Source organism: Chanos chanos, chromosome 7 (assembly GCF_902362185.1).
Source record: "Chanos chanos chromosome 7, fChaCha1.1, whole genome shotgun sequence".
Classification (NCBI taxonomy): Eukaryota; Metazoa; Chordata; class Actinopteri; order Gonorynchiformes; family Chanidae; genus Chanos; species Chanos chanos.
Window position 1 is genome coordinate 37,100,288 of NC_044501.1, and position 26,999 is coordinate 37,127,286.

The window sequence follows — 26,999 nt, forward strand, 5'->3', positions numbered from 1 at the left end:
TTCTGTGAAACAACAACTGAAACAAGCACTGACAAATTCTAAACTACTTATTATTCTGATGGCTTATGGCAGGCTATGTGTTTATTGGCTGCTGTGTTTATTGGGATAAACAACCACATGAGTTTTGTGGGTTTGAGTGTGCTTTGTAGCCTATGAAATGTACGCACCTTTAATATGCTTTCTTTGTGGAACATTCTGTCTATGGTGGAATGAAGTTTGAGTGAATGTAGCTAATTGTGCGTAAGGAAAAATGAGGATCAATAAGGGAAAATTAAGGAACAATGTCTCACACTTGTTATATGTAAAGATTTTTAAAACATTAAAAAAACAGTAGTTGTTGCTTTGTTTTCGGGCTGAGTCAGCTTCTCCTTTTGTGTTTTTTTTTTTTTAAAACAAATTATCACCCCTGCCTTGGAAAAAATGCGTTCGGATGTGTAATCAGGTTTGTGTCAGACACTGTCAATCAAATGTAGGAGTGGTATTATGCCACCTGTCGAAACAGGGTTTCAAAACAAGGGTGAAACGCACCGAAACTTCACTTAGCTGTGGTCATGTGACATGAGCGTTTTGAACCACACTTCAGAGCAGTGTTTCGAATCGTCTGCAATTCAGAAGCTAGATACAGCACAGAAATGTCGGTATCGAGTGTCCCATCCCAGCTTTAAACCCAGTTTTCTGTCTTGTTTCTGTCTTTGATGTTCTCAATATGTTTTACTCTGGCCAAGACCATAGCTTTGTTCTCTTCTGTTTGTATTTTTGGATTCTTTGTTTGTACTTATCCCTTTCCTTGGGTTACTCCTTTTCCTGGATTTATTTTGAAGTGCTTTTCCCTGGACTATTGGATCTGAACTGTAAAAGGTATTGTTTCTCATCTACTGCTTTTGGAACCAACTGCTTTTCTTTTGTTTGGATTTTTGTGGCTTTTTTGAGTTTACTATCTTCTGAGCTTTTGGATTTTTGTAATTTTTTTTTTTTTATCTCGAATGAACTACCCAAAAACTGAATAGAGCTGTCTCTGCACTTGAGTCTGCACCCCTATCTAGTAGCTCCATTGGTAATACGTCAAATTATTAGTCCTGAGACCTGGGTTTAATCCCTGACCTTGACAGTTTGTGGTTAGTCTAGTCATGTTCTGTTCTTTCTGTATAAATAGTCCTAGATTTCCTTTCTTTAGTTGTGTGGAACTGTGTTGTCAATGTCTTGTGTATACTCAAAGGCTGAATCCTATCCTTCAAGTTCCAAAAAATCTTTTTTTCCCTCTTGTTCTGTTCAAATAAACTAAACTAACATGTGCATGCATCCAGAATTTCCTTCAGTCTGTGACAGTTGTAGTGCAGTGAGGTACAGCATTTTTTTCTTTTTTCTTTTATTTTCAAAGCTTGAAAAACTACATTAAATTTATTTTCAGAAATTCTTTAAGTGTGGTCACCATGTGCAGGGAGTGGATGAAGCAAAACACAGGTGACCAAAGAGGAAAAATTAATAAATAGATTCCACCACTGAAGCTGTAAGGAAGACTTAGGAGATTGAAGATGACACTGATTTACACTGTTGCTTTCTTCTCTTGCTCTATCTTGTTCTTGGTTTCTTATGACATGCCCCAGTGCATATAGGCCAACAACATAAGCCTCTCTGTCTGTTCCTCTCTCTCTCTCTTTCCCTTTCTCCCTCCTACCAGTCACATTATCGTAACGTTTTATCATAGAACCCAATTAACATTCACAATTCTTAACTAAAAATATTAACTTCAGATAATCACATCTGTGAAATGTGACTGTGTACATGATGCAATACTCTTAATAAAACTGTACTTCCTTCAATATTGTCTTCATTTGTAGAGCAGCTCCTCTAATGGCTGACCTTTTAAATGGTTCATTAGTACTAACAATAAATAAAAAAACAAATGGCTGAGTCAATAAAGTGCAGGCTGTTAGGGCAGTTTGACAGGCACACACTCTAACCTATCACTTTCTTTCTTGGCTGGCATTGGGGGCGTAGCTTGGTTTTGTAAGAGGGAGTGAGAGAGAGTGGCAGAGAGAAGGACTAAAGGAGAGAGTACATTTGTTTGTATATGGCTGTCATCAAAATTGCCTGCACTCGTTATTACAGTTTAAGTTCATCGACATGTTTCCTTATTTTGTGGGGATCCCATTAAACTAAAAAACTGAATGGAAAAGAAGAGGATGAGGCTTTGGCTGGTCACCAGAACATGACCGTGAGACCTGGTCATTTGAAATCATTGACTCTCCATATCAGGTATCACCTCCTGTGCCAGCCTCTTTTCTTTTCTATTTTCAGTCTATTCTTGAATACACTTTTGTTAGGGAAACTGTTGTGGGTTAAGGTAACACTCAGACATCTCACAAACCCAGTTTCTCATGACACAGCTGACAGAGATGAACAGTATTATGTCTCCAACATTCCCTTGTCCTGGTTTATTCTCCTTCTCAGTAGCAGTGTATCAAAGCGAGAAGATGACATAACCTGTCTTTATGTGTTACACGTTAGTGTCTAAATTAGATGTAATGTCCAGTAATGTGCCCTTTTAATCCCCATTTTGTTTGGCTCGCACATACGCCATAACATGTTCTACTGGCATTTCCAAACTTGCAAACAAATATCTTGTTGTTATATTATCAAACAACCTCCTGTTATATTGTCATAGCATAACTCCCTGTCATGTTACTCCCTGTTTGTGTTAACAGAACTTTTAGTTCAATAAAAAAGAAATGTGGAAGATCTGAAACGAGTTACATTATGTTTGTTATCACACAGGTGGATCACATTTTTTGTTGTTGTTGTTGTTTCTGTCTTGGTTCACTTTTTCTTCTAGATCCATAATGGCTTCATGATGGTTTCACAGTTGGTGCTTGGTGAAGCACTGGGCTGGCTGCAACTGCATGCAATGGCAGCATGAACTCTCATTTTGACTGGAGAGCACTCAGTACCAGTGTAACAAAGAGAGAAGATGAAATGACCTGTCTCCATATGTTACATGTTAGTGTCTAAATCAGATGTAATGTCTAGCAATGTGTACTTTGGAGAACAGGGCCAGGAATAGGAAATCCCGCAGTGGGCTCAGCATCTGTGTCCTGATTCTCTCTCTCCCCCTCTGCTGGTCATTTTATGTTGGGTTTATGTCTTCATTTCATGGTTTCCTTTGCTTCACCTTGGTGATCAATCAGTAGTTGCACTTGGTTTAGTTAATCTAGTCCTGTTCTTTGTATAAATAGTCCTGGTTTTGTTCTGATGCTTTGTGTAGAATTGACAGTACCTAAGGTCTGTGTCAATAATCCTGATATCTGTAAATTCTGCCTTGTTTCAGTATATTCTGTACAATTATGCAAAAGAATCCAGTATTTTCTCCAGTTTGAGACAGAATTCCTGTTTAGTCCCAGATGTGAAAATAGTGTCTAGGGGTATGATTTAGGGACGTAGCATAAAGGTTACCCACCGCTGGTGCTGGTTTTGAGACGGCATGATGACAAAAAGACACAGAATAATGTACAACCAAAGTGCGGTATATTAATAATATTTACAAAACAATAATATAATACAAATATACACAGGAATGGGGCGAGGATGACAGATGGTGCCAAAGGAAGAAACAAAACAAAACAAAAACCACCCTAAAATACCCACACCAAACACACACTCACTACAAAACAAAAAGGTGGCAGATCCCAAAGGAAACCTAACCACACTCACTATCTAATAACAGACATACACAAGTGGCACCTGCCTCTAACCTATCCCTAAACACAGTGCAACACTACCGCGGGGATCCCCCACCTTACCTCTCCTCCTCCCCGCGATAACCAAAACACCAGAGCAGAGACACAATCCAAAACGAAGTCAGTAATGAAAATACAAAGTCAAGCACAGAACAGCGAGTTTGTTAAATAGCAAATAGACAGAAAACACACGAAGTCAAACAACGAGATCGAAATCTAAACACAGTACATCCAGCTTCTTTAAATCTTGTGGAGGGGGTCCCACTTCTGGATCCGGTCACTTTGAGGATGCTGGTCCCGGATCGAGTTACTGCAGAGGCTCTGCCTGCCTCTTGGTTTCCAGTCCCAGGTCCTGCCATCACGGAGGCTTGGACCGTCTCCGGATGTTACAGAAACTCTGCCTCTGGTCTTGTCCTTGGTCCTACTCCTGGTCCTGATGCTTGAGAAGCTGGTCCTGCTTCTGTTTCCACAAAGGCTGTGGCCACCTCTATGTCACTGTTGCACCCTGGTTCTCTGTCTCCTCCTCTTCTGGTCATTTATATGTTGGGTTTGTATGTTCACAGCCTGGTTTCCTTTGCTTCACCTTGGTAGTCAATCATTAGTTACTTCTTAGTATATAGATTCCAGCACTGTAGCTATAATAAAAACTTAGGGATTCAGTATAACACTTGTTTACACTGTTGCTTTTTTCCCTCTTTCTCTTCTGTTCTTCTCAGTTTCTCAGCCAAACATCAAAAGCCTCCCTTCCCTCTCTCCCTGTTCCAGATTGTTACTGTATATTTTTACTTCTCTCTCTTTCTCTTTCTCTCTCTCTCTCTCTCTCCCCCCATCCTGATCCCACCACTCATGTTGAAGTAGAAATGAGAGCACTTGGAAATCATATAATATTTAAAGCAACAGTAAGAATATGACAAATTCAGCAATAACCAGCACAAAATGATCAAATGGGTGCTACATTAAATGTTTACAAAAAGTCACATTTAAGAAATAAACGGCATGAGTGATTCCAATAGAAGATTGGACCAAAACCATTGTCAGCAAAATCACCATTATCAGCGTGATTTTTTTTTTTTTGTAACCAGGCTGTTTACTCCTTGAGAAGACAAGAAAAAAGTTCTTATATTACAGCCTATTAACAGTTCATCATTATATTTCTTACACACCTCCTTTCATGTCCTCCCTTAAATTAAGTTTCTGTCTTTTTTCATGCAGGTTCTCTTGTCAGCCACCTTAGTTTAACTTATTCAGTCACTTCTGTCATGTTGACATAAACCTCAGACTGTTTTCCCTCATCATATTCCATCTGTAATGAAGCATGAAGAAATACAGCTTCTGATTTGTTACACATTAAGGCAATTGATTTCTAACACCGTCATGGTACAGACATAATTTTTAGAGGTTCTCATTTCCCCTGTTAATAAAGCAGTCTGAGCAGTAAAATATGGAAATTATATAGTCATGTGATATATCATATAGTCTATATCATATAGTATAGGATTATACTTTTTCGAAACTGAAAATACTCAAACCATTAGAATAAACTTTTCATTTGGCACTTAGAGAAAGGTTTCACTTATTCCACATTAGTAATTGTGAATTCTTACACAGAAATTGTCCAGTTTTAAATGAGCTCTGTGTTTTTGTATTTGGAATATGTATGAACTGGAACCAGTAGTCCCAAGGTACCTGTCTGGTATTTGGTAATTGGCCTTTCCAGAGATTTAATTTAGAAAATCTTTGGTTTCTTCTGTAGCACCTTTAACCAACCCTCATACATTCAGAGTTAATTCTGGCCTTTATGCTGAGTAGTTTATTAAATACACTCTTCCACATTGTTCTTGTTAAGTCTATGAAAAAAACTGTCTGAGATATCAAAGTGCATTGCTATTACATTACATTACATTACATTGAAATTTTCAGTAAATTTGTACTAAGGGTTGTCTCATGACTTTTACTTGATGTTAATGAGAAGTAGGCAATTACTTAAAATGATTTGGCATAGCTAGACCATATCTCACTCATATTCAAAACTGCTTATCCCAATTAGGGTCGTGGGGGGCTGGAGCCTATCCCAGCATGCACTGGGAGAAAGGCAGGGAAACACCCCAGACAGGATGCCAGTCCATCCCAGGACAAACACACATTCATACCTTGGGGCAATTTAGTGTCTCCAATTCACCTAACCTGCATGTCTTTGGACTCCTGGAGGAAACCCATGCAGACAGGGGGAAACTCAACACAGAAAGGACCCTGGCCGCCTGGCCAGTAAGCGAACCCAGGACCTTCTTGCTGTGAGGCGACAGTGCTGCCCATTGTGCCACTGTGGTGCCTGCTATACCATATCGAAAATATAAAATCCGTTATCTTCTTCAGGCTCAGCGTTAAACATTTTTTGCGACACAATCCAGTTGCCTTTAGCGAGAGGCCCCTGATTTGCACAAAAACGTAAGAAATGAAAAGGAAGAATATACATGTGAATGCACTTATGGACATCCAAACCACTCTCTCTGAACATTGTGTGGAATCTCTCCAATAGAAATGACATCACTATAATCCTCTAGTGTAACCTCATCCTCATTATCTTCTATGTTAAAATGCAGAGTTCACTTCATTCAGAGCATGCACTCATCTGTCAGCTCACCAATAATTTCCTCATCATTGTAATGCTCTTGATCTTTTCCTCTACACAGACAGAGAAATTTTAACTGAGAGACTACTGTGTGAGAGGACAGCTCCCTTTAATATTTCTGTCTTTCTGAGAAAAAAAGAAAAACTCCAACAAGCAACATGTTTGATTAATCAAAAGCTGAATTATCATTACTCATGGAATAATATGAAGATGTGGACTGGATTTTAAAAGATGCTATTAAACTGTTCTAGTGTCTGTGAGAATGTAAGTGCAGAAGTAAGGGATGCTCTCATCTCTTTTAATATGTACACCAATGGCGGCTGGTGAGCTGGGAACAGAGGAGGAACAAGCCACCCCTTTAACTCTGTCATAGGTTTTAACCTTTTCCCGTTTATCCGCCTTGATTAGAAATAAAGCTAACGATTCGAAGGATAATTAACACCAATCGCGTAAGCAGAGTAAATGATTGTCAGTGTCATTTTGTGAAAGAGTTACTGTTTTTTGTAAACAAACTGAGGCCTTAGTCCTGAACTTTAATGTGCATTGCACTCAATGCTGATGCATTAGGCCTATACAGACAAAAGATCCTGTTTTTTTCTAACCTAACAGTTTATTCTCAGAAATTGAGATCGATTTCAATAACTTTACTTCCGTTTTTTTTCTCATTTTAATTTCGTAGCACAATAAAGCTACAGTGTAAAACACAGTGAGTGACTACATTTCCAGTACGTATTCACATAATTGCCATCTTTGTTAAGTAATTTCACGCAGTCGCATTCGCTATAGCACACACGCTTCAGACAATCTACGGTGTTTCGTAAGCATTTAAACGGCGGAATCTTGCTAAACAGATGAGCACATTTGACTTTAACATTCCCTGACGTCGGGCAGAGAGCGAAAAGTTCAGGGAGCCTTTCCACAAATTACAAGAAGGCGTGGATATAACAAATGCTACACAGTTTAATAAAGAGAAATAACACTATCACGAAATGACACTGGTACTCATTTACTCTATTTACGCGTGTGGCATTAATTGTTCTGCGAATCGTTAGTTTTATTGTTAATCAAGGCGAATTAACGGGAACAGGTGGAAACTAACGGTAGATAAAGGGGAGGTTTGTTCCTCCTCTGTTTCCAGCGCTCCAGCTCGCCACCGACGTAAACATATTATTTACGATCTCACAGGCTTATTATAAAATCATACACAAAATGTGTATAATTACAGTGGACTCAGGATCTCAGCCCGATACATGCCTTTAACTACAATAGCAAGAGGAGGGATGAAGAGTTTATAGTGCAACTTTATGTTTCAAAACTAAACTAAATGGACATTAAATGGGATTCTGTAGTATAGCTGGCAGTTGTTTAGGACCATTGATGAACGTTTTTAAAAACCATGAAGATCCACGTTCTTACCTGCATTGAGACTGGGAAATATATTTGCAACTGGAACGTAGATCATTCAAATATGCAAGGGTTCACTAGTTGGACCAAAGGCAGCGAAAGGCACCTTTAATAGAAAAGTTTATTTATTCATTCGTTCAGACACAGATCTTTCCATGTCCACTAGGGGGCTGTTGGATCTGGGTGGCGATCACCGTATGCATGAACATCGTGTGAAACCCATGAGGCAGTAAATTTGAAAGAGACTGGTGACGTATATCAGCTTCAGATATGTTATTGGGTATCAAAAAACAAATAGCATTTTTGTCAGTTGAAAAGGTTGGACCAAAAGAGTACGACTGAACGAAAATAATGTGCTGGCGAAATACCCTCCTTCACTTCCAAGTGAGATATCATGTGAGAGCATGTTGTTTCAGTTATTAACATAGGGACGATAAACCAGACGTTAGAAAGTGGTGAACTGGAATTGAATAAGAGAGTTAAAATGAAATTGCAAATCCTCTAATGTTCATTTACTATGTGGTAATTTACTCTCCTTGCATCGCACTGAACATCGCACATTTAATCGGATGGAACAAGCAAGAAACTCGTGAACTTGTCAGTGCTGGTCAGGCAACAGTTCGACGGCGCGACGCAACCTTACGGTAAGTTTACAGTATTATATTCATTAGTCAATGAGGTGATATTGTCAGTGTGAGCGTGTGTGTCTGTATGTGTCCATGTGTGTGTTCATCAGGCCGTAACTTTAAACAGTTTTTACAAAAACGATGTCACAGCAATCAAACTTCCGGCCTTTTTTTCTTTTGTTTTTCTTTCTTTCTGTTTTTTTTTTTTTTAATCGAATTAATATGATTAAATCAACGCTGTAATCTTTGCTAAATGCATTTCTTAGTGTTTGTCAGTTACTGTCTGCAGAATAGTTATTTACTACAGATGAAATAAACGCATCCAGGCCTCTAAGGTTTAACAGAATAATGAAATGTACTCGTCTATAATCTCCGAGAGTTTTATGTATGGTAAAGTTGCCCGTTGTATAATCACTAATCTATGTGTTGTTGGATGTGTACAAATTTGGAAAACGTGCAACTGTAATAACCCCATTCCTGTCATAAGTTGTTGGGTTTGGGTGTGGTACAGATTAAAAAAGAAGTGAAAAAAGTGAAAGTGAAAATGAAACTAGCCATCATGACACAGAGAAATCAGAGTGAACCAGTCAGAGAGACTCCAAAATCACTTGGTGTGTTAAAAGTCAGCTGTGTAATATTCCCAAAGTAAAGCAAGGAAAACATGCTGCTGCCCAAAAAAGTTAAAAACTCACTGTATATCTGTCTTTGTGTAAAAGTAAGAGGCATAAGAGTAAAGTAAACTCAACCCAAACATCACCTGCCTGTATATGAACAGAGTCTCACAGATTAAAATATTAGTTAAACTAAAACTATTAAACTTTTTAATCAAAATAACACAATAATCTATCTACATGCTAAAATAATATAATTGTCTGCCTGTCTCCAGCATTTGAGTCTTTGGGTCAGAACAGTGAGTCACATTACTGTTGATCAGCTTAGTACAGAGAAATCACAATAAACCAGTTAGAGAGACTATAAAACCACTTAACAAAATCAACTGTTTGTAACAGTCAAGAAACAATAAATTACAAAAAAAAGAAAAAGTCACTGTCTAAGATCATTAGGTAGCCTACTCACTCTATATCTATGTTTGTTTAAGAGTGAAGTATACTCTGTGTAAGAGTAGAGTATACTCAACCTAGACCTGACCTGTCTGTATATGAACAGAACCAAATAGAATGAAATATGTATGTAACTGTATCAAAAACCATTGTAATCTATCTCCAACATTCCAGTGCCTTTAGTCTCCAGTTTTTATTGATGATAGTGTGGCAAGACTTACCATCACACAGCATTGTAAATCCTGTCATATTTTAGACCATCTTCATTAGCTGCCGGTTAAGCAGTCAAAATCTCCAAGCATGACACAATGTTCTATATGTTTTGTTGCATTCAGTCTATAGCATTCACACACATACACACACACACACACATATATATATATGTGAGTCACATTACTGTTTATAATAATAATAATAATAATAATAATAATAATAATAATATTTATTTAGAGCCCAATATCACTATTTATAGTCTCAAAGGGCTTTACATGTCTATAACAAAGTCAAATCAAAATGATATCATGCATAAGTTCGAGAAAATAGATGAGTCTTTAGTTTTGTTTTAGAGGTATTGAGAGTTTGCTTCTCTAACTTCTTTAGGTAAACCATTCCAAAGGAAGGGAGAGCGGTAGGAAAAGGCTCGGTTGCCAGCGGACTTCTTTTTAACTCTTGGAATGACTTATAATCCAGAATCTTGAGAGCGCAAGGTGCGAGGTGGGTTATAGGGTGTAATTAAGCCAGACAGGTAGGAAGGCGCAAGCCCATGTAAAATTTTATATGTTAATAAGAGGACCTTAAAATCTGCCCTTGCATGAATTGGGAGCCAATGAAGGGAAGCCAGGACAGGGCTAATGTGATCAAACTTCTTCGTTCGGGTCACAATTCTAGCAGCAGCATTCTGGACCAGCTGAAGACTATAGGTATTAGAGGCAGGCAGGCCAGAGTGAAGAACATTGCAGTAATCGAGGCGAGACGTGACGAATGCGTGAACAATGGTTTCTGCATTAGCCATACTTAGAAAGTGCCTAATTTTAGCAATGTTACGGAGGTGATAAAAGGCAGTTTTGGTTGTGTTCTTGATATGAGTGACTAGCGAGAGACTAGAGTCAAAAATCACACCAAGGTTCGTGGCTGAAGAGGTTTGAGAGATGATGCAGTTGTCAAAATTTAGAGTTAGATCACTAAAAAGATGCTTATGCGTAGGGGGACCAATGACCAGCATTTCAGTCTTGCCTGCGTTAAGCTTCAGGAAATTTGAAGACATCCAACCCTTAATAGCACAAAGACATGCCTCAAGGTTAGCCAATTCAGAGCGGTCATTATGCTGGATAGGTAAGAAAATCTGAGTATCATCAGCATAACAATGGAAGTTAATGTTGTAACTACGAATAATGTCACCCAAAGGGAGCATGTAAATAGAGAATAGAAGAGGGCCAAGGACTGATCCCTGAGGAACACCATAGTTAAGCTTGTGGTATTCAGAGGTCACATTATTATAGTGAATACAAAGAGAGACCAAGAAGCGAGTTCTACCACACAGACTGAAACAACGATCTGGCGACGAGTGGATGAAACACCGGGGTTTAAATACTCTGACGTGATGAGGTGACTGATCGCAGGTGTGTAGGCAATCTGGAAGTGTAGAGAGACCATGCCCACAACACGCACAACAGAGAAGACAAACCAACAGGGGGAGCACAGGGAAAGGGAAACAGTAGAAACATAAGGAATAGACTGACAAAATAGCCTTAACCATGACACACACTGAAACTCATCTGACAACACATGGCCCTCCCCTCTGCCAAAAGCTGCTCCTCCCAGAATTTCTCCAGGAGCCCCACAGCCCAGCTCTCGACACACAACCTCTGCATCCTGCTGGTCAAAGGCAGCATCACACACCGTGCCCCATTTGTCTCCAAGAAGAAGCTCTAGTCTCCCAGAACACAAGTTAAATCCATCAACTAGTCTGGTCATATGACCTGTGGATTGAAGGGATATTATCATTTTAGTTCACAGGTATGATCAGAACAACTTGCTCTCATGTTTAATTCAGACATAGAAATGATTGTGGCATTTCAGTTAAATCAGTAACTAAAATGCAGTTTGTTAGAATGGCAAGAAAACTTCACTTGTCAAGGTCTCTTCAGAGATAATCAGACTGTAGTAACTGGTGGGCAGAAAGAAAGACTCTCTGCATTCAAGAATTTGTTCTTTACTGACAATGTGGAAGATCCTTACAGCCAACAACCAGATGTAAAAAAAGGGGGAAAACACAGGAGGTAATCAACTTAATGGGTAAACACAAACACATATTTCACATCACATGACACAAGAAGTCTACAAGTATAAAGGTTTACAGTTATAACAGAACAACACATTCTTTATAACAAAAACTTAATCCAGCATACACTTCCCTGTGAATAATTAAAAAAAAACAAAGAAAAAGCAACAACAACAACAACAACAAAAAATAGAAAAGTACTTACCATGGTCCATGTCGCGTAGGCTAAGCAATGGATGAAACTAGGGATAAGAGGGTTATCAATACAAAAGAGAAAGCGGTAGTAGCATATATGAACCGCGTTATGGAGATACAAAATGCTTGCCATGGGTAACACAAGGGGAGTAACTGGAATAGATAACTGATGGGTAGGATGTGGGTTTTAAGGTCGTATTTTTCTTGAGTGAGGAGTGGTATGACTTCACCAGCGCTTGTAATAGCCTGCTGCAAAATATCAACACTAACAGTTCGATAAGTGAGAGCAGCTGCTTTTGTTATCATTAAACAGCCTTCTTTACAGATGGACAAACTGAATCATAGTTGATGTAGCTTATGCGCCATTCGCTGTGTGCATTGACTATAGGGACTTGCCTTCACTCACGGTGAGGAGTTGTGCAAAGGCTCTGCGAGGAGTCTGCTAGCCTCTGTACAACATCCACTAAAGCTGAAATTTTGCGAAGTTCTCCGCAGACATCACAGGGATATTGACTTGTAACAGATGAGGAGAGGAGCTCCATCGTAAAACTCTAAACTGGCAAAAATTGAGGTTGTTGTTAAACCACAGAACAGGTGCAAAAACATTATTGACACTCCACACTGAGGAAGCCCTACTGCTGCCCTGTTCCTGAACCTTTTAACTAAACCACAGAGACATCACTGTGGTTTTTCACGTTACTGACACAGTGTGACTGTGTCTGCTTCCTGTCCCATATTACAGGTCCAGAAGCACAAGGCCTCTGTTCTTATAACCCCAAAAAAGGCCACCCATAGGGATAGAGAGAGTGTCCCTGAGAACCGCTTTTGCATCCGTTCTTGAGCCTTACTGTGAGGGAATAATTAGTGCAGCAGATCTACACTTTAGATCTGATGATAAGCTATGACATGTGTATGCAACTGTCATTTTTCCCAGAATCCAATTTTCTCTCATCTTTTCCCTGTTTCCTGTGAAACACAGTTCCTGATTATTATATTAATCATGTTATCACTCCATTCACTGCTGCAGCTCTTATTGTTAATGTCACTGAATTGTTCACATTTATAAATGAACCATATGCTCTAATCTCTCTTCATCAGTGAACTGAAGACTTAAATGTTAGTTAATTGATACCTTTGATATGGTTGCGTGGAGCAGGAAGAAAAGAGCTGTGGTACAAGAAGTCAAACAGGATTTGTCAAAACTGAAATGCAGATGATACTTGTGAAAACTTGCCTGCCTGTGTAATGTTGATTGCTTTCTTTAGTAACCAAGACAGTTTTTCCTCATCATTGCTATCATGGCCTTGTTCACTGAACATTTCAGGCAGGGTGTCCTTCAAAGCAGTTTGTGACAAGGTCTGTTTAAAAAATATTACAAACAGATAAAATTGAATGTAGCTGACCTGAACTGAATTGAACTGAAATTAAAATTTAGAGACACAATCAATGAAGAAATGAGTTATGGGAGGATCACTAACAAAACAAAAAACCCAAAACTGCACAACCAACTAGTCCTCCCATGACAACTTGTCTTGGTCAGAATTTGAAATTGAAAAGATCCTGAAATTAAGTTAAGGTATTGAAATTTGATTTTCAAACCAAATGGTTCCCAGGAGGTATCAAATTCCTACCTAGGAGAGGTCATGTAAGGTCACAGATGTTTCAGCTTTGCTCGCAAAAAAAAAATCACACCCTCTGGTGGTCAGAAACAGCAACTGCAAAATAAAGGAAAAGCAGACAGGTGTCCATAGGCGCTTTCGGACCGCACAGTTCTAGGGTCTCATTTGATAGGAACTACCCCCTGGGGAGCTTCCCCTGGAACTACATACGTTCTAGGGCCTTTTTTCTGTTTGCATTCGCACCGCCAGTAGGAACGCTGAAGTGACGTAAGCCGGCAGACAGTGCAGCAGTTAAGAGCTGTTGTTTACATCTAACCATGGATAGCTGCACATTTTTAAGTACAAATTTAATGACTTTTAACACCTTTTAAATACCTCCAAAAGGGAAAAAAAGCCATTACTGAGGCAAAAGAAATCGACAAACAAGACTACAGTATACACAATTAACCAGTTTTATTGAATTTGAATGACAGAAATATTGAGTGCACATTAGACATATAACTGCCTTCTCATTAACGAAAATAAAACTGTATGGCGACAGATCCTGTCCAAGGGAAAAAAAGGTCCCCCTGCATTTATGCATTTACCACGGCAATAGCAGTGAATGACTCGGTGGGCATAGTAGTTTTCGGGTGCTAGCATAGCGCTTGTGCCTGACGCTTGCTCGTAGCATTGTGTTTTGTTTTTTTGTTTTGTTTTTTCCTTTTTCCCCACCGCAGCCCTCAAATCGTAAGCTGGATAAACACATTCTTATTTTAGGTTAAAATTCGGATCACAGCCACACAAGCGGACACACAAGCACCTACCGAAGCGGAATGTACGCTACCTCTTCAATGTACAAATATACATTGGACGTTGCAGAAATGGTCATTGTTGGGAGATATAAAATACCGGTAAAATAAAACATAAAAACCATGTCTCCCCTCCTACAATTCCAGACATTTTTGGACACAAATATCAAAAATTAAATGTAATACGTTCCAAGACTTTATATTTTTAAAAATGGCGGTTGCAATCATCGTATACCTGCGTCTGGACCAATGGCTGTACACCTACGTCACAAGGTTCCTATTGCGCTGCGAAAGTACCTACCCTGAAATAGGAGCTAAAAAAGCCCCTCAAAATGGAGTTCTTAGAACTATAATCGTTCTAAGTTCCTGCGGTGCGAACACGCGAAAAAGGGGGTACTTTCTCCAACAGTTCTAAGAACTATGGAAAAGTTCCTCCGGTGCGAAAGCGCCTCATGAGAAAGGCTAATTTTCAGTCAGTGAGAGTTTCAGTGTGTGTGAATGCATGGAATTGTTGTGTATTATCTTTTTAGAAATTATTAAACAGGCAGCACAAATGAGGTCATAAACATAACCACCACCATCAACAAAAAAAACCTCAGTCCTGTTTACATAATCAAATTAATGTGATTACATTAATACTAATCCATGGGAAAACATTCCTTATTGTTTGTTAGTTAGTGTGCAACCTTAGTTGTTGACTGCAGATACTACAAAATCATACAGGCCTCCAAAATAAAGTTTGAGAGAATAATAGTAATTGGTTAATAAGCTGTTGGAGTTTTATGGTCAGTGAAGATGTCTGTTGACCTGACACCAATCATAACTGCAACTGCAGCATTGGAGCTAGCCACTGTGCGTGTTGAGTGAACTGAACCACCTGGACCCGGGACCTGATGGTGTCTAGGTCATCTTCAATGTGCGGCAGCAGGTAGGCGTCAGTCTTGGTGACGACATAGTGGCAGTGGTAGTCCACACCACTTGCTTTCTTTTGTTTTTATCAAGACAGTCGGCATGACCCACAGGTACAGGATGGTTTGATGAAGTTGGCCTCCATAAACTTTGTAAAGTTATTATCATTTTATTATTATATTCACAAGTTTGTAAGTTATACTGTGATACAAACAGGTTAAGTTGTTTCTTCACTCAGTTGAGATGTCTGGGTGTTTTACGTGTCTTAAAATCATGCGGAAGTCTCTATCTGGTGTTTTCTTCCTTTTCACCAGAATACACAATCAGTTCACTGAGCACAGCCAAGTTCAGCAAAACCAGATGACTGAGTACTTAAATATTCATATAATTAATTATTCATATAATGGTTCAATATATGCTCATGGACTCTTTGCTGAGAAATATACAGCATCTGAGTCACAGATTACTCCCTTCTTCTCCCTGTCTTTTTTTCCCCACCTTTCTTTCCACTATTTTCTGTAAAGTGATAAACACCACCAAAGCCCTAAAAGGAAGCATGCAAACACACTTACAGAAAGATCCATTTTCTTCTTCCAGTATTTATGCATTAAAAGTTTGAAAACCACACTTGCGCTTGCGTATTGCGACCATATGATGATGCTATGGAATAACTAGACGACTAGTACGCTACTTTTAGCAACGTTTCCACTGAAGTTGACCTAAGACAGCTAAGATCAAAAACATATAAGCAAGCGTTCTTGAAACTGCTTGCCCTGTTCTGAGATCAGTTGTGTATTTGTATCCAACAGCGATGGGCGCTAAAACAATTTAAACGATCCATTTGTAGAGGCCGTCATCCACTAGACAATTTTAATAGCCTTTTTACCCGACAGAAAAAAGCTATATATGGCTACAGAAAGTCTGAGGGACCCACTATGTGCAAGAAGGAAAGTCCAGGGGCCTACATCAAATGGTTAACATTTTGAAGATTACCTAAGAATTGTGTATTGAGTGTGGAAGGTTTTCCTGTAGGCTAATATATTCTTCAAGCAAGCTTCTCCAGATATGTGCATTATGTAGTAAACTGTAGTGTCAGTGAAAATAAATAATCTCAGGCAGTGCGTGCATCGTCTTCAGTCAGATTATTTCTCCTTCAGAGCAGGTACCTAGTAAGACTTTGCTTTATATTGCTTAGTAGCCGCGATTTCTGGGTTCTCTCTTGTCTCTGTTGCGTGTAATTGTCCGAGTAGCCGCGATTTCTGTTTGCCCTGTATACTCTGCTGTCGTTTCCGTATATAATTTACTTCGTGCGCGATTCTTTCAGCGTTTGCTCTACCTTAGGTTCTCCGTCTGTTTAGAACCGTGTTCGCTGTCTGGTAGCGTTGTTAGCTCACTTTACTAGGGAGTTTGTATTGAATTCCTGTCGCATCAGCTGCCGAGTTGCTGATTTGCATTTGTTTGTTACTCTCGGTCTCAGTCAATTTACGCTTTGCTCTGAGGGGGCGGGGCTGTAGCCAGCCCACATAATACCGATACCCTCACACTTGCTGTTAGTGCGTGCATCGTCTTCAGTCAGATTATTTCTCCTTCAGAGCAGGTACCTAGTAAGACTTTGCTTTATATTGCTTAGTAGCCGCGATTTCTGGGTTCTCTCTTGTCTCTGTTGCGTGTAATTGTCCGAGTAGCCGCGATTTCTGTTTGCCCTGTATACTCTGCTGTCGTTTCCGTATATAATTTACTTCGTGCGCGATTCTTTCAGCGTTTGCTCTACCTTAGGTTCTCCGTCTGTTTAGAACCGTGTTCGCTGTCTGGTAGCCTTGTTAGCTCACTTTACTAGGGAGTTTGTATTGAATTCCTGTCGCATCAGCTGCCGAGTTGCTGATTTGCATTTGTTTGTTACTCTCGGTCTCAGTCAATTTACGCTTTGCTCTGAGGGGGCGGGGCTGTAGCCAGCCCTTAAGCCGCGAACGCGGTAGTCACAAGACTCTTTAGGAATAGTGCTTCCGCCAAGCGGCAGCTGTAGCGGCAGCTGTAGCGGTCTCGTCTCCCTTGTCTCGTCGGACGAGACAACGAGGAAGGACAACGAGGAAGCCGAGACAACTGCTGCCTGTCTGCCGTACACTAAGCGATTTATTTTCATCTTGATTTATTTTATTCTCACTTGCTTATCTGTGTAATTGTGTCTCTTCCATACCTCCTAAAAAACCTTGTCCCCCTCACACTAATCATGTGTCATCTCCCTATTCCTGTTCAAGTTTCCTCTTACAATCTCCGCAGGTGGCGTCCAAAGCATCCTCGCGGACGCAACCTGTCTAACCTCATCCATCCACCACGCTTTGCTAACACTGCTACTGGCATTTCAGGTTGTCTCTGGAACTGCCAATCGGCGGTACAGAAGGCCGACTTCATCTCCGCCCAAGCCTCCTTGATGTCCCTGCACTTTCTGGCCCTCACCGAGACGTGGATCACACCGGAGAACACGGCCACTCCCGCTGCCCTCTCCACGGCCTTTTCCTTCTCCCACACTCCCAGACCCTCGGGAAGGGGTGGGGGAACTGGCTTCCTGATCTCCCCCTCGTGGAGATTCCAAGCAACATCTCTCCCTTCTATCTCCCCAACATCGTTTGAATTTCATGCTGTTTCTGTTTATTCCCCTTATAAACTACATATGACTGTTCTCTACCGCCCCCCAGGCCCTCTGCAGTCATTCCTAGATGAACTGGACATCCTCCTCAGCGCCTTCCCTGAAGATGGCACTCCCATCCTGCTGCTAGGAGACTTCAACCTTCCGAATTCTACTCAGTCTGACAGCCTACTCTCCCTCCTTCAGTCCTTTGATTTTACCCTCGTGGAGTCCACTGCAACACACAAGGGCGGTAATCAACTGGACCTGGTCTTCACAAGAGGCTGCCTAGTTCCTGATCTCACGGTCACACCGCTCCAAACCTCAGATCACTTCTTCATGTCCTTCTCTCTCTCGATCTCTCCCTCTCTGAAATCCTCAGCACCCAAGCTACCAGTCGCAGCTAGACGTAACCTTCGCACTCTCTCCTCTAGTGCCTTCTCTTCTATGGTCTGCTCCTCTCTCCCACCTGTAGAAGCCTTCTCACTTCTCCCCGTGGAAAAGAAGTCCTCTACGGTCCTCTCTGCGCTGGCCTCCACCCTGGACACCCTCTGCCCCCCAGTCACCAAACCGGCTCGCCTCTCCGCCCCCAGTCCCTGGTTGACTGATAGTATCCGTGCCGACAGAACCAAACTTCGCGTGGCTGAACGGAGATGGCGGAAATCGAGATCCTCCAACGACCTGTCCCACTACCACTCTCTTCTTTCTTCTTTCTCCTCTACCCTGTCCGCTGCCAAATCTGCCTTTTTCCACTCTAGGATCAACTCTGCCTCCTCCAACACCCGCAAACTCTTCTCCACCTTCTCCTCCCTCCTTTCTCCTCCTCCTCCTCCTCCTCCCTCATCCCTATCTGCTGATGACTTTGTCTCCTTCTTCGAGAAGAAGATCAATGACATCTGCGACTCCTTCCCCCCTCCCCCTCCCACCTCGGATCCTGCACCCTCCCCCCCTGCTATCTTCTCCTCCTTCTCCCCTCTATCTGACGCTGAAGCTCTCTTACTTATCAAATCCCATCGTCCTACTACCTGTCCTCTTGATCCCATCCCCTCCCCTCTCTTTCAGGCCATCTCGGACGACATTCTGCCCTTCATCTCGTCCTTGATCAACAGCTCCCTATCTACTGGTACGGTTCCTTCTGCCCTGAAGAGAGCACGGGTCAAGCCACTGCTCAAGAAGCCCAGCCAAGACCCTGCGGATGTCAGTAGCTACCGCCCAGTCTCTCACCTACCGTTTCTCTCCAAAACCTTGGAACGTGCTGTATATAACCAACTCTCACCATATCTTCTGCAGCACAATCTCCTGGATCAAAATCAATCCGGATTCAAAGCCGGCCACTCCACCGAGACGGCCCTTCTTGCTGTCACGGAGGAGCTCCACTTGGCCAGAGCGAAGTCTCTCAGCTCTGTCCTCATACTCCTAGACCTCTCCGCAGCATTCGACACGGTCAACCACCAGATCCTCCTCTCATCCCTTGCTGGGCTGGGCTTCGCGGGTTCTGCACTCGCATGGTTCAAGTCCTATCTGTCTGACCGCTCCTACCAGGTCTCTTGGAGGGAATCGGTCTCCTCCACCCGCACTCTACACACAGGTGTCCCACAAGGGTCAGTACTTGGTCCACTCCTCTTCTCCCTCTACACCAGATCACTTGGCCAGGTTATCTCCACCCATGGCCTCTCTTACCACTGCTACGCTGATGACACACAGCTGTTCTTCTCCTTCCCCCCCTCTGACTCCCAGGTTCAACCTCGCATCGCAGCCTGCCTAGCTGACATTGCCTCCTGGATGTCTGCTAACCATCTCAAACTTAACCCGGAGAAAACAGAGCTCCTGTTTTTTCCTGCTAAGAACTCCCCAGCGATCGACAATACAATCACCATCGAGGGATCTGCGGTGTTTCCCACCTCAGCAGCCAAAAACCTTGGCGTCACCCTCGACAACCAGCTGACATACTCCGGGCACATCGCAGCAGTCACACGATCCTGCAGATTCGCCCTATACAACATCAGGAGAATCCGCCCTTTCCTCACGCAACAGGCAACCCAGCTCCTAGTCCAAGCGCTTGTCATCTCCCGCCTGGACTACTGCAACGTTCTACTGGCTGGCTTGCCGGCCTGCGCCATCAGGCCGCTCCAGCTCGTGCAGAACGCCGCTGCACGCCTAGTATTCAACCTCCCTAAGCACTCTCATGTCACTCCGCTGCTTACTGCACTCCACTGGCTTCCGGTAGCAGCCCGCATCCAGTTCAAGACACTGGTGCTGGCCTACCAGGCCACAAGAGGCTCTGCCCCATCATACCTTCAGTCTCTTATAACGCCTTACACCCCAACTAGGACCCTCCGCTCCACGTCCTCCGGACAACTGACGGTCCCCTCACTCCGGGAACCCAGCAGCCGCTCCTCCCGATCACGCCTCTTCTCTGCCATTGCCCCGAGGTGGTGGAACGACCTCCCCCATGCAGTCAAGACTGCGGAGTCTCTTACCATCTTCCGCAGGAAACTGAAAACCCACCTCTTTAGAACACACCTGTCCCCCAATGCCTAACCTCCCTTCCCCCAATGCCTAACCTCCCTTCCCTAGAGGAAAAAAAAAAAAAAAAAAATTACCTTTGTCTTGTATTTCTGTTTGTAAAAGTATCCCAGGGGCGCAATGCGAAAGGGCAATTTGACGCTCAGTCTTATTATGATCTCTGTTGAAGGTATTAGAAATCCGACTGATGCACCAATTGTAAGTCGCTTTGGAAAAAAGCGTCTGCCAAATAACTAAATTGTAAATTGTAAATTGTAGGGTGCAGCGAGACACATGAGAGGCACTTACTACTTTCTACTTTCTACTCCCATGACAGGAAAGACAGACAGTAGAGAACCATGAGACAGACAGTTGTACCATAGTGGGCAGACTTCTGCTTGCCTATGTGAAAACCCACGGCATGCCACTAGATTGAACAGAATAATATTTTTACTGATAAGTGCAACGCTCTCGTACAGGTAATTCAACATATTGTACATAGCATTCTTTTGATATAATATATATATATATCTATCTATATATATCTATCTATATATATATATATATATATATATATATATATATATATATATATTTATATTATTGTTTTCCTTTATCTATACTTTCTTATACCTTGTGTTTATTTGTTTATATGATAAATGGCATTTTATGGGGAAACTTGTTTTTAACTGTGCATGACAATAAACGCTTTGACTTTGACTTTTGAATTGAGGTAATCAGTCATTTCAAATGAATAAATCAATAGGCTATGGTCCAAAAGGTTGCTTAAGAGCTAAACAAAACTGAATTTGTTTATTATACTTTATCAAGTGAAGCAAACCATGTTGCTTTTAGAGTTTGAGAACCTTGCTCTTTCTGTCATCACTCAGATGACAGCGACATCGCCACACTAGTTTCAATGAACGAAATGAACGAACGGCTTGAGAAAAGATTCGTTCATTTTACTGAACGACATTCAATGATCCGAGTCAGTAAAAAGATCCGAACTTCCCATCACTATACAGTAACCGATGAACCACGGGTGAAACTGAGGAGGCGATAATTTTGGTAGAGACTGGTGACGTAAATGAAGCTCAAGTACGTGATTGGACGTAAAAATCGTATTTGGTCAATTAAAAATATTCGACAAAAGAGTACGACTGAGAGAAAAGAATGTGATTGGATGGCGAGATACCTTTGATCACCTCCTACTGAGCGAACGGTTTCTTTTCGATCATTGAGACACGGAAGACAAATGAGAAGTTTGGGAGGGGGACGTAGAGAGTTGAAACAGGATAAAAATGTCGAAAAGAACTTGAAAATTCTGTCATGTTCTTTCGCTTTAGGGTAATTTACTGTCCTTCCACGTACATGAAGACTGCACATCAGATAATCGGAGGAAACAAGGAACTTTTGACCTTGCCAATGCTGCTAATCCAACAATTGAACGGCGCACCGCAACCTTTAGGTAAATTCACGGTAATTTGTTCAATATTTGTGGTTGGCTGTGTTTTATAATCTCTAGTCCATGTCTTGTGTGTTCTGCTCACCCACAAATATGTTAATCTTACCGCTGTAAAAACCCCATTCTCGTTGTAAGTTGTTGGGTTTTTGGCAACGTAAGGATAAAAAAAGAAAGTGAAAATGAAACTGGCCATCACCATACAAAGAAGTCAGAGTGAACCAGTCAGAGAGACTGCAAAAACAGTTGCTGTTCCACAGTCAGCTGTGCAATAAAAAGATGTTGCTGCCCAAAAACGTTAGGCACTCACTGTGTATCTGTGTTTGAGGTAAAAGTAAAGCATACTCTGAGTAAGAGCAAAGTATACTCAACCCAAACACCACGTGCCTATTTATGAACAGAGTTTATCAAACTGAAATATTGAGCTACGTACAATATCAAAATAACACAATAATCTATGAGCAATATCAAAATAATACAGCTGTCTATTTCCAACACTCCAGCCTCGTCAGTCTCCAGCTGAGTGAGTCAAATTCCCAAGTATCACACAATGTTTCACAACCTTCGTCTATAAAATTTTATTTATTTATTTATTTATTGATGTATTGTATGTGTTGGGGGAGGGGGTAGTAGATGGACAGAACATCCCAGCATGACTTTGGGCAATGGACTGTTGTTTAGCCCCAGTTAGTTATTGCTCAGTTATGTTTCTCTTATGCGTCCAGTAGAAGTGTATGTGTATGTGTATCACACTGTCAATCACTGTGTGTTGCTATCTCTCAGAATCTCTCTCATATGCCAGCAGTTTACATTTTAATTCTGATTCTGTTTTCTCTTGATAACATGTTATTTCCCTTTGTTTTCTTGAGTTCTTGAGTAGTTATGTCATTATTAGTTATGTCATCATTATTATGTGAGATGGCTTGTCCAGTGTGGGTATCCCTCTCTCGGTGTCGAGCGTCCCATCCCCAGAATTGTTTAAGAATAATAATACTGAGTCCACTGCTTCACAGAAAACACTTAAACCAAACACCAGGGAATGCTATAATTTCATGTGTCATATATCATATACTATCTCCAGCTTCCCTGAGTCTTCAGTGTTGAGTTGCATACTAGACAGAGTCTTACTGATTTAATGGTGGATATGAAAGAATGTGCAGTCATTGCCCCAAAATCAGGTTTTCCCAAGTAATCATGAGAATCAAAATAATTTTATTTTTGTCATTTTATACAGATAAAGGAAGTACTAGAACAAAACAGTTGAGATGTAAGAAGAGAAGGAAAAGTTAGAGAGGCTCCAAGTGTTTTTAGGGATTTAAAATCATCCTAGATATTCTCATTATTTACTATGATTCTGTCCCTTTTGGAGATGAAGGTAATGACACCCAGGTCCACTGAGAGAGACATTCAAACACACTCAAATTCGGATTTAGTTAGGTTCACATTGGGGGGGTGGGGGGTGGGGTGTGTTTTTGTTTTTTGTTTGTTTTTTTAATGGCTGTTATTGTTCCAGCCCGAAATACACAGCACCACTGCTGTGATGAACCAGGCAACCAGAACCTACATCCTTAGATAGATGGAGAGAGAGAGAGCGAGAGAGAGAGAGAGAGAGAGAGAGAACAGAGTTTATGTAGTACTGAGCACATCTTGCATTCTAACTAAAGTAAAGAAAATGAGATCATATTCTAACCACATGAGTCTGGACAATAAAGATCTGTTGGGGCCATGTTATCTGTCTATAGGAAATGTAATCCACTTTTCCCCTCTAGTTTTCCCTCAGTGTGAAGCCAGTGAACAAAGTCCGATAAAATGAACAGGAGAGATTTCATATTGTTCCACAATTGCTTAAATTTTAGCTATCTTTATCACAGTACCTTTTTAAGGGCAGATTAAGATTAAGGGCATTATTTAAGTAAGTGTGTGTGTGTTTTTCTGGGGTGGGGGGGGGCTAAAATAATTCCTGTTGTCACACAGTTGTTGACTGAAGGTTTATGATGCTGTTATGTGTGGCAGTGTGCAAGTGTCAGTTGTCAGTGTTTTTGTATGTGACTGAATCTATTTACCAACTGGTTTTAAAGTTTAAACTGCCACAGCTAAAAAAAAAGAATCTCTGAGACTGTGCTGTGTGTCTTTAAAGGGGAGTTTTGGGAACACTGGCAACAGTATTGGAGAAAAGGGTGTACTTGTGTTCTCTAATAATTTGTAGTATTAATAGTAGTGTAGTGGTGTTTGACTTTTTTTTTAACAGATGTGGTTCTTGAAGTTGGTTTGTGTTAATTTCGTAACTTGTGCATTCAGTTGCTCATTTAAGGATCTGCTTATTTCAGGAATGAAGTCACTACTTGTAGTCTTTCTCTGCCTTCACTGCGTTACAGTGTCCAGATCAGGTAAACCATCATTTGAATTTTTACACCTTGGTGTGATTGTGTGCAAGTTGTATCTACATCTAATAAGACTACGAGTGGACTTGACATGCCAACCAAGGACATGACTGTGTTTTATACAAGTTATACTTTCTCATTGTCTCATTAGTTTGAATGAAGAATGTATTTTTCAACTCTGCGTGTCTGATTCCAGATCAGTTTCAGGTTGTTGGTCTGGATGGTCCTCTTGTTGTTAGGCCTGGTGAAGATGTGATTCTGCCCTGTTCTCTCAAACCCAGCATCAGTGCTATGGATATGACAGTGGAGTGGTTTAGACTCCATACATCAGACTCACTGGTGCATTTATATGAAAATGGTGTCGACAATAACAAAAAGCAGATTCAGTCTTACAAAGGGAGGACATCACTGTTTAAAGAGGAACTACAGAAAGGCAACACTTCATTAAAACTCTCCAGAGTGAAAGTCTCTGATGAAGGAGAATACAAATGTTATATTCAAACAGAAGACTGGTCTGATGATATTACTATTCAAGTCAATGTTGAAGGTAGCAGTCATGTTTATTTCAAAACATAATTAATGTTGCTCAGTATTGTTTGTCATTTTTCATCTTTTAAAGCATGTTTTATGTTTGCAATCACTGCTTTTAACAGCTGTGGGAACCCAGCCAGTGATCTCTATGGAGAGCTACAGTATTGGTAAAGGGGTCAGTCTACTGTGTGAATCAAATAACTGGTGCCCCGAACCTGAAGTTGTGTGGCTGGACAATGATAAAAAATTTCTCCCTGCTGAAGATACAGAGACACTCAGAGACCCAGAAGGATTCCATGTTAAAAAACGTGTCACTGTACAGGACAGTAACATCAACAGATTCTCCTGCAGAGTAATGCTGAGAGATCATATGAAGGAGGCAGAGATTGTTATATCAAGTGAGTAACTCAATATTCAAGCACAGTACAGATAAGAATTGTTTTGTCGTCACACTTGCTCAGAGAGACTGGATGCATTTGCAGGTCAGGTTTTACTTTATTAAGATTAAACATAACAAAAAGGGCTTCAAAGAACTTATGGATCATAGTCTGCAGATTTTCAGGTAGACAGCGTAAACCAAGTGCAACACAGGGTAATCCCAAACAAAGGCAGACAACAAGACAGGGGAAACCAAGGAGTATTTATGCAAAGCTAAATGTAAAACTAATTGAAAACAGGTGGAGTCAATAACTCAACTAACAGGACTAAACCAAAAAAACAAGAAGTAACAACTTAATCAAAACAAGACTCAACCAAGAAACCAGGAAGTAAACAGAGACTTGAACCAACACTGTCCACTAGAGAGGGAACATGAGACAAGCAGAGGAAACAGAGAGGAGCAGAGAGGGACAGGAAGGAGCAGGGTGTGACATTTGTACTCTGAACCCATGTCTGCTTTTTTGTATTTATTTATTTATTTGTTTATTGGTTTATTTTGTTTTTCTTTCTCTCTTTTTTGAATAATATTTTTTCCATTTTGTCTCTGTGTTTCAGAGAGCATTTTTCATACCTGGATAACTGCTGTTATTTGCATAACAATTGCAGTTTTGGTCACAGTCATTGGATTAATTGGACTTTTTCTCTCTGTTCGCAGAATGAAAGGTAATTATAGATGAAGTGGAAATCAAATTTCTGTCACTTAGTACCTCAGTGAAGAGAAGCTGTTTTCTTCTCTCATAGATGTCCAGTGGATACACTTGTAATTATAGTCTTGATCCATCCACTCAGTGCTTTTAGATTGTCAGACTGACAAATAAAGAAAGACTCGCTAACCAGTGAAGATATAAATTTAACCAAAAATTTAATACAGATAAACAGTAGGCACTGATAAAATCGTTAGAATCTGTTTGATGTCAGATAAGGTTTATTGTTGTGTTCTCGTCTGTCCTCAGAGCACTCGAAGAATGAGAGAAGAATGAGACAAGAAAGACGAAAAGGTGAATCTCTTTTAAAAAACATTTGAAATTCCTGCTTTGTAATCACAGTTTAACACAACCACTATTTGAAAATATGTCTGAGTTAAATTATTAGTTTGACTGGTTATCTGGGGCTGCCAAGACAGCCACAGCCACAAGGAGTTCATCACCCATATTGACATATTATCCCCCTTCTAAAAAGTAGTAAAATATGTTGTTGAGAGAGACCACTAAAACAACAATCTAAACACAGCGTAGCTGCCTTCATGTCTAATTATGAAGTACTTCATATACCGTATATCCAATATTTAAAGCAAAATACATGAACTGATCTGACTGTGAACATAGGGACCGCTTAACCCCTACCCATGCTTTCAACTGAACTGGTTCTCCAGAAAACCTACAAATTATATAAGCCTCTGTACATCAGCTTGAATTCTGCTGATAAATAATAAACATCATATTCTTAATTTCAGCAGTCTAGTATCTGCACAAACTCTAAAACAGCATTGACACAAGCCTCAGAACAAATTCTTTCCAGTCCAATTGCAAACAACAGGCTCCAACAATAATGGTGTTTGTGGTTGGTTAGGTGAATAAACAAGATGTCCGTAGTCATAACTTAGATGTTGTATTTACATGATCCCACATGAACGTTTGTTCAAACAGAAACTGTATTATTTAGTGAAAAGAAATGTGTAGCAATCAAAGGTCAAAGTACTTCATTTTCATGTGAGAGCATTCCATAACGGATCAAAAACGTGACTGCCACCTTTCACACAATTACCCACCCTGAGAGACAGTTTTCCTACCACTGACACATTAGAATAACC

At 40.7% G+C, this 26,999-nt stretch overlaps 1 protein-coding gene across 1 annotated transcript in view; it reads left to right on the top strand.

The window, feature by feature from the left end:
* The first annotated feature begins 1,430 nt into the window (after nt 1-1,430).
* Nucleotides 1,431-26,999, top strand: part of LOC115816312 (butyrophilin subfamily 3 member A1-like) — a 38,272-nt gene continuing 12,703 nt past the window's right edge. Inside the window, exons 1-3 of the mRNA XM_030779270.1 lie at nt 1,431-1,461; nt 24,417-24,767; nt 24,874-25,149. Coding sequence (XP_030635130.1) covers nt 1,431-1,461; nt 24,417-24,767; nt 24,874-25,149 — 658 coding nt within the window. The remainder of the gene's footprint in view (nt 1,462-24,416; nt 24,768-24,873; nt 25,150-26,999) is intronic.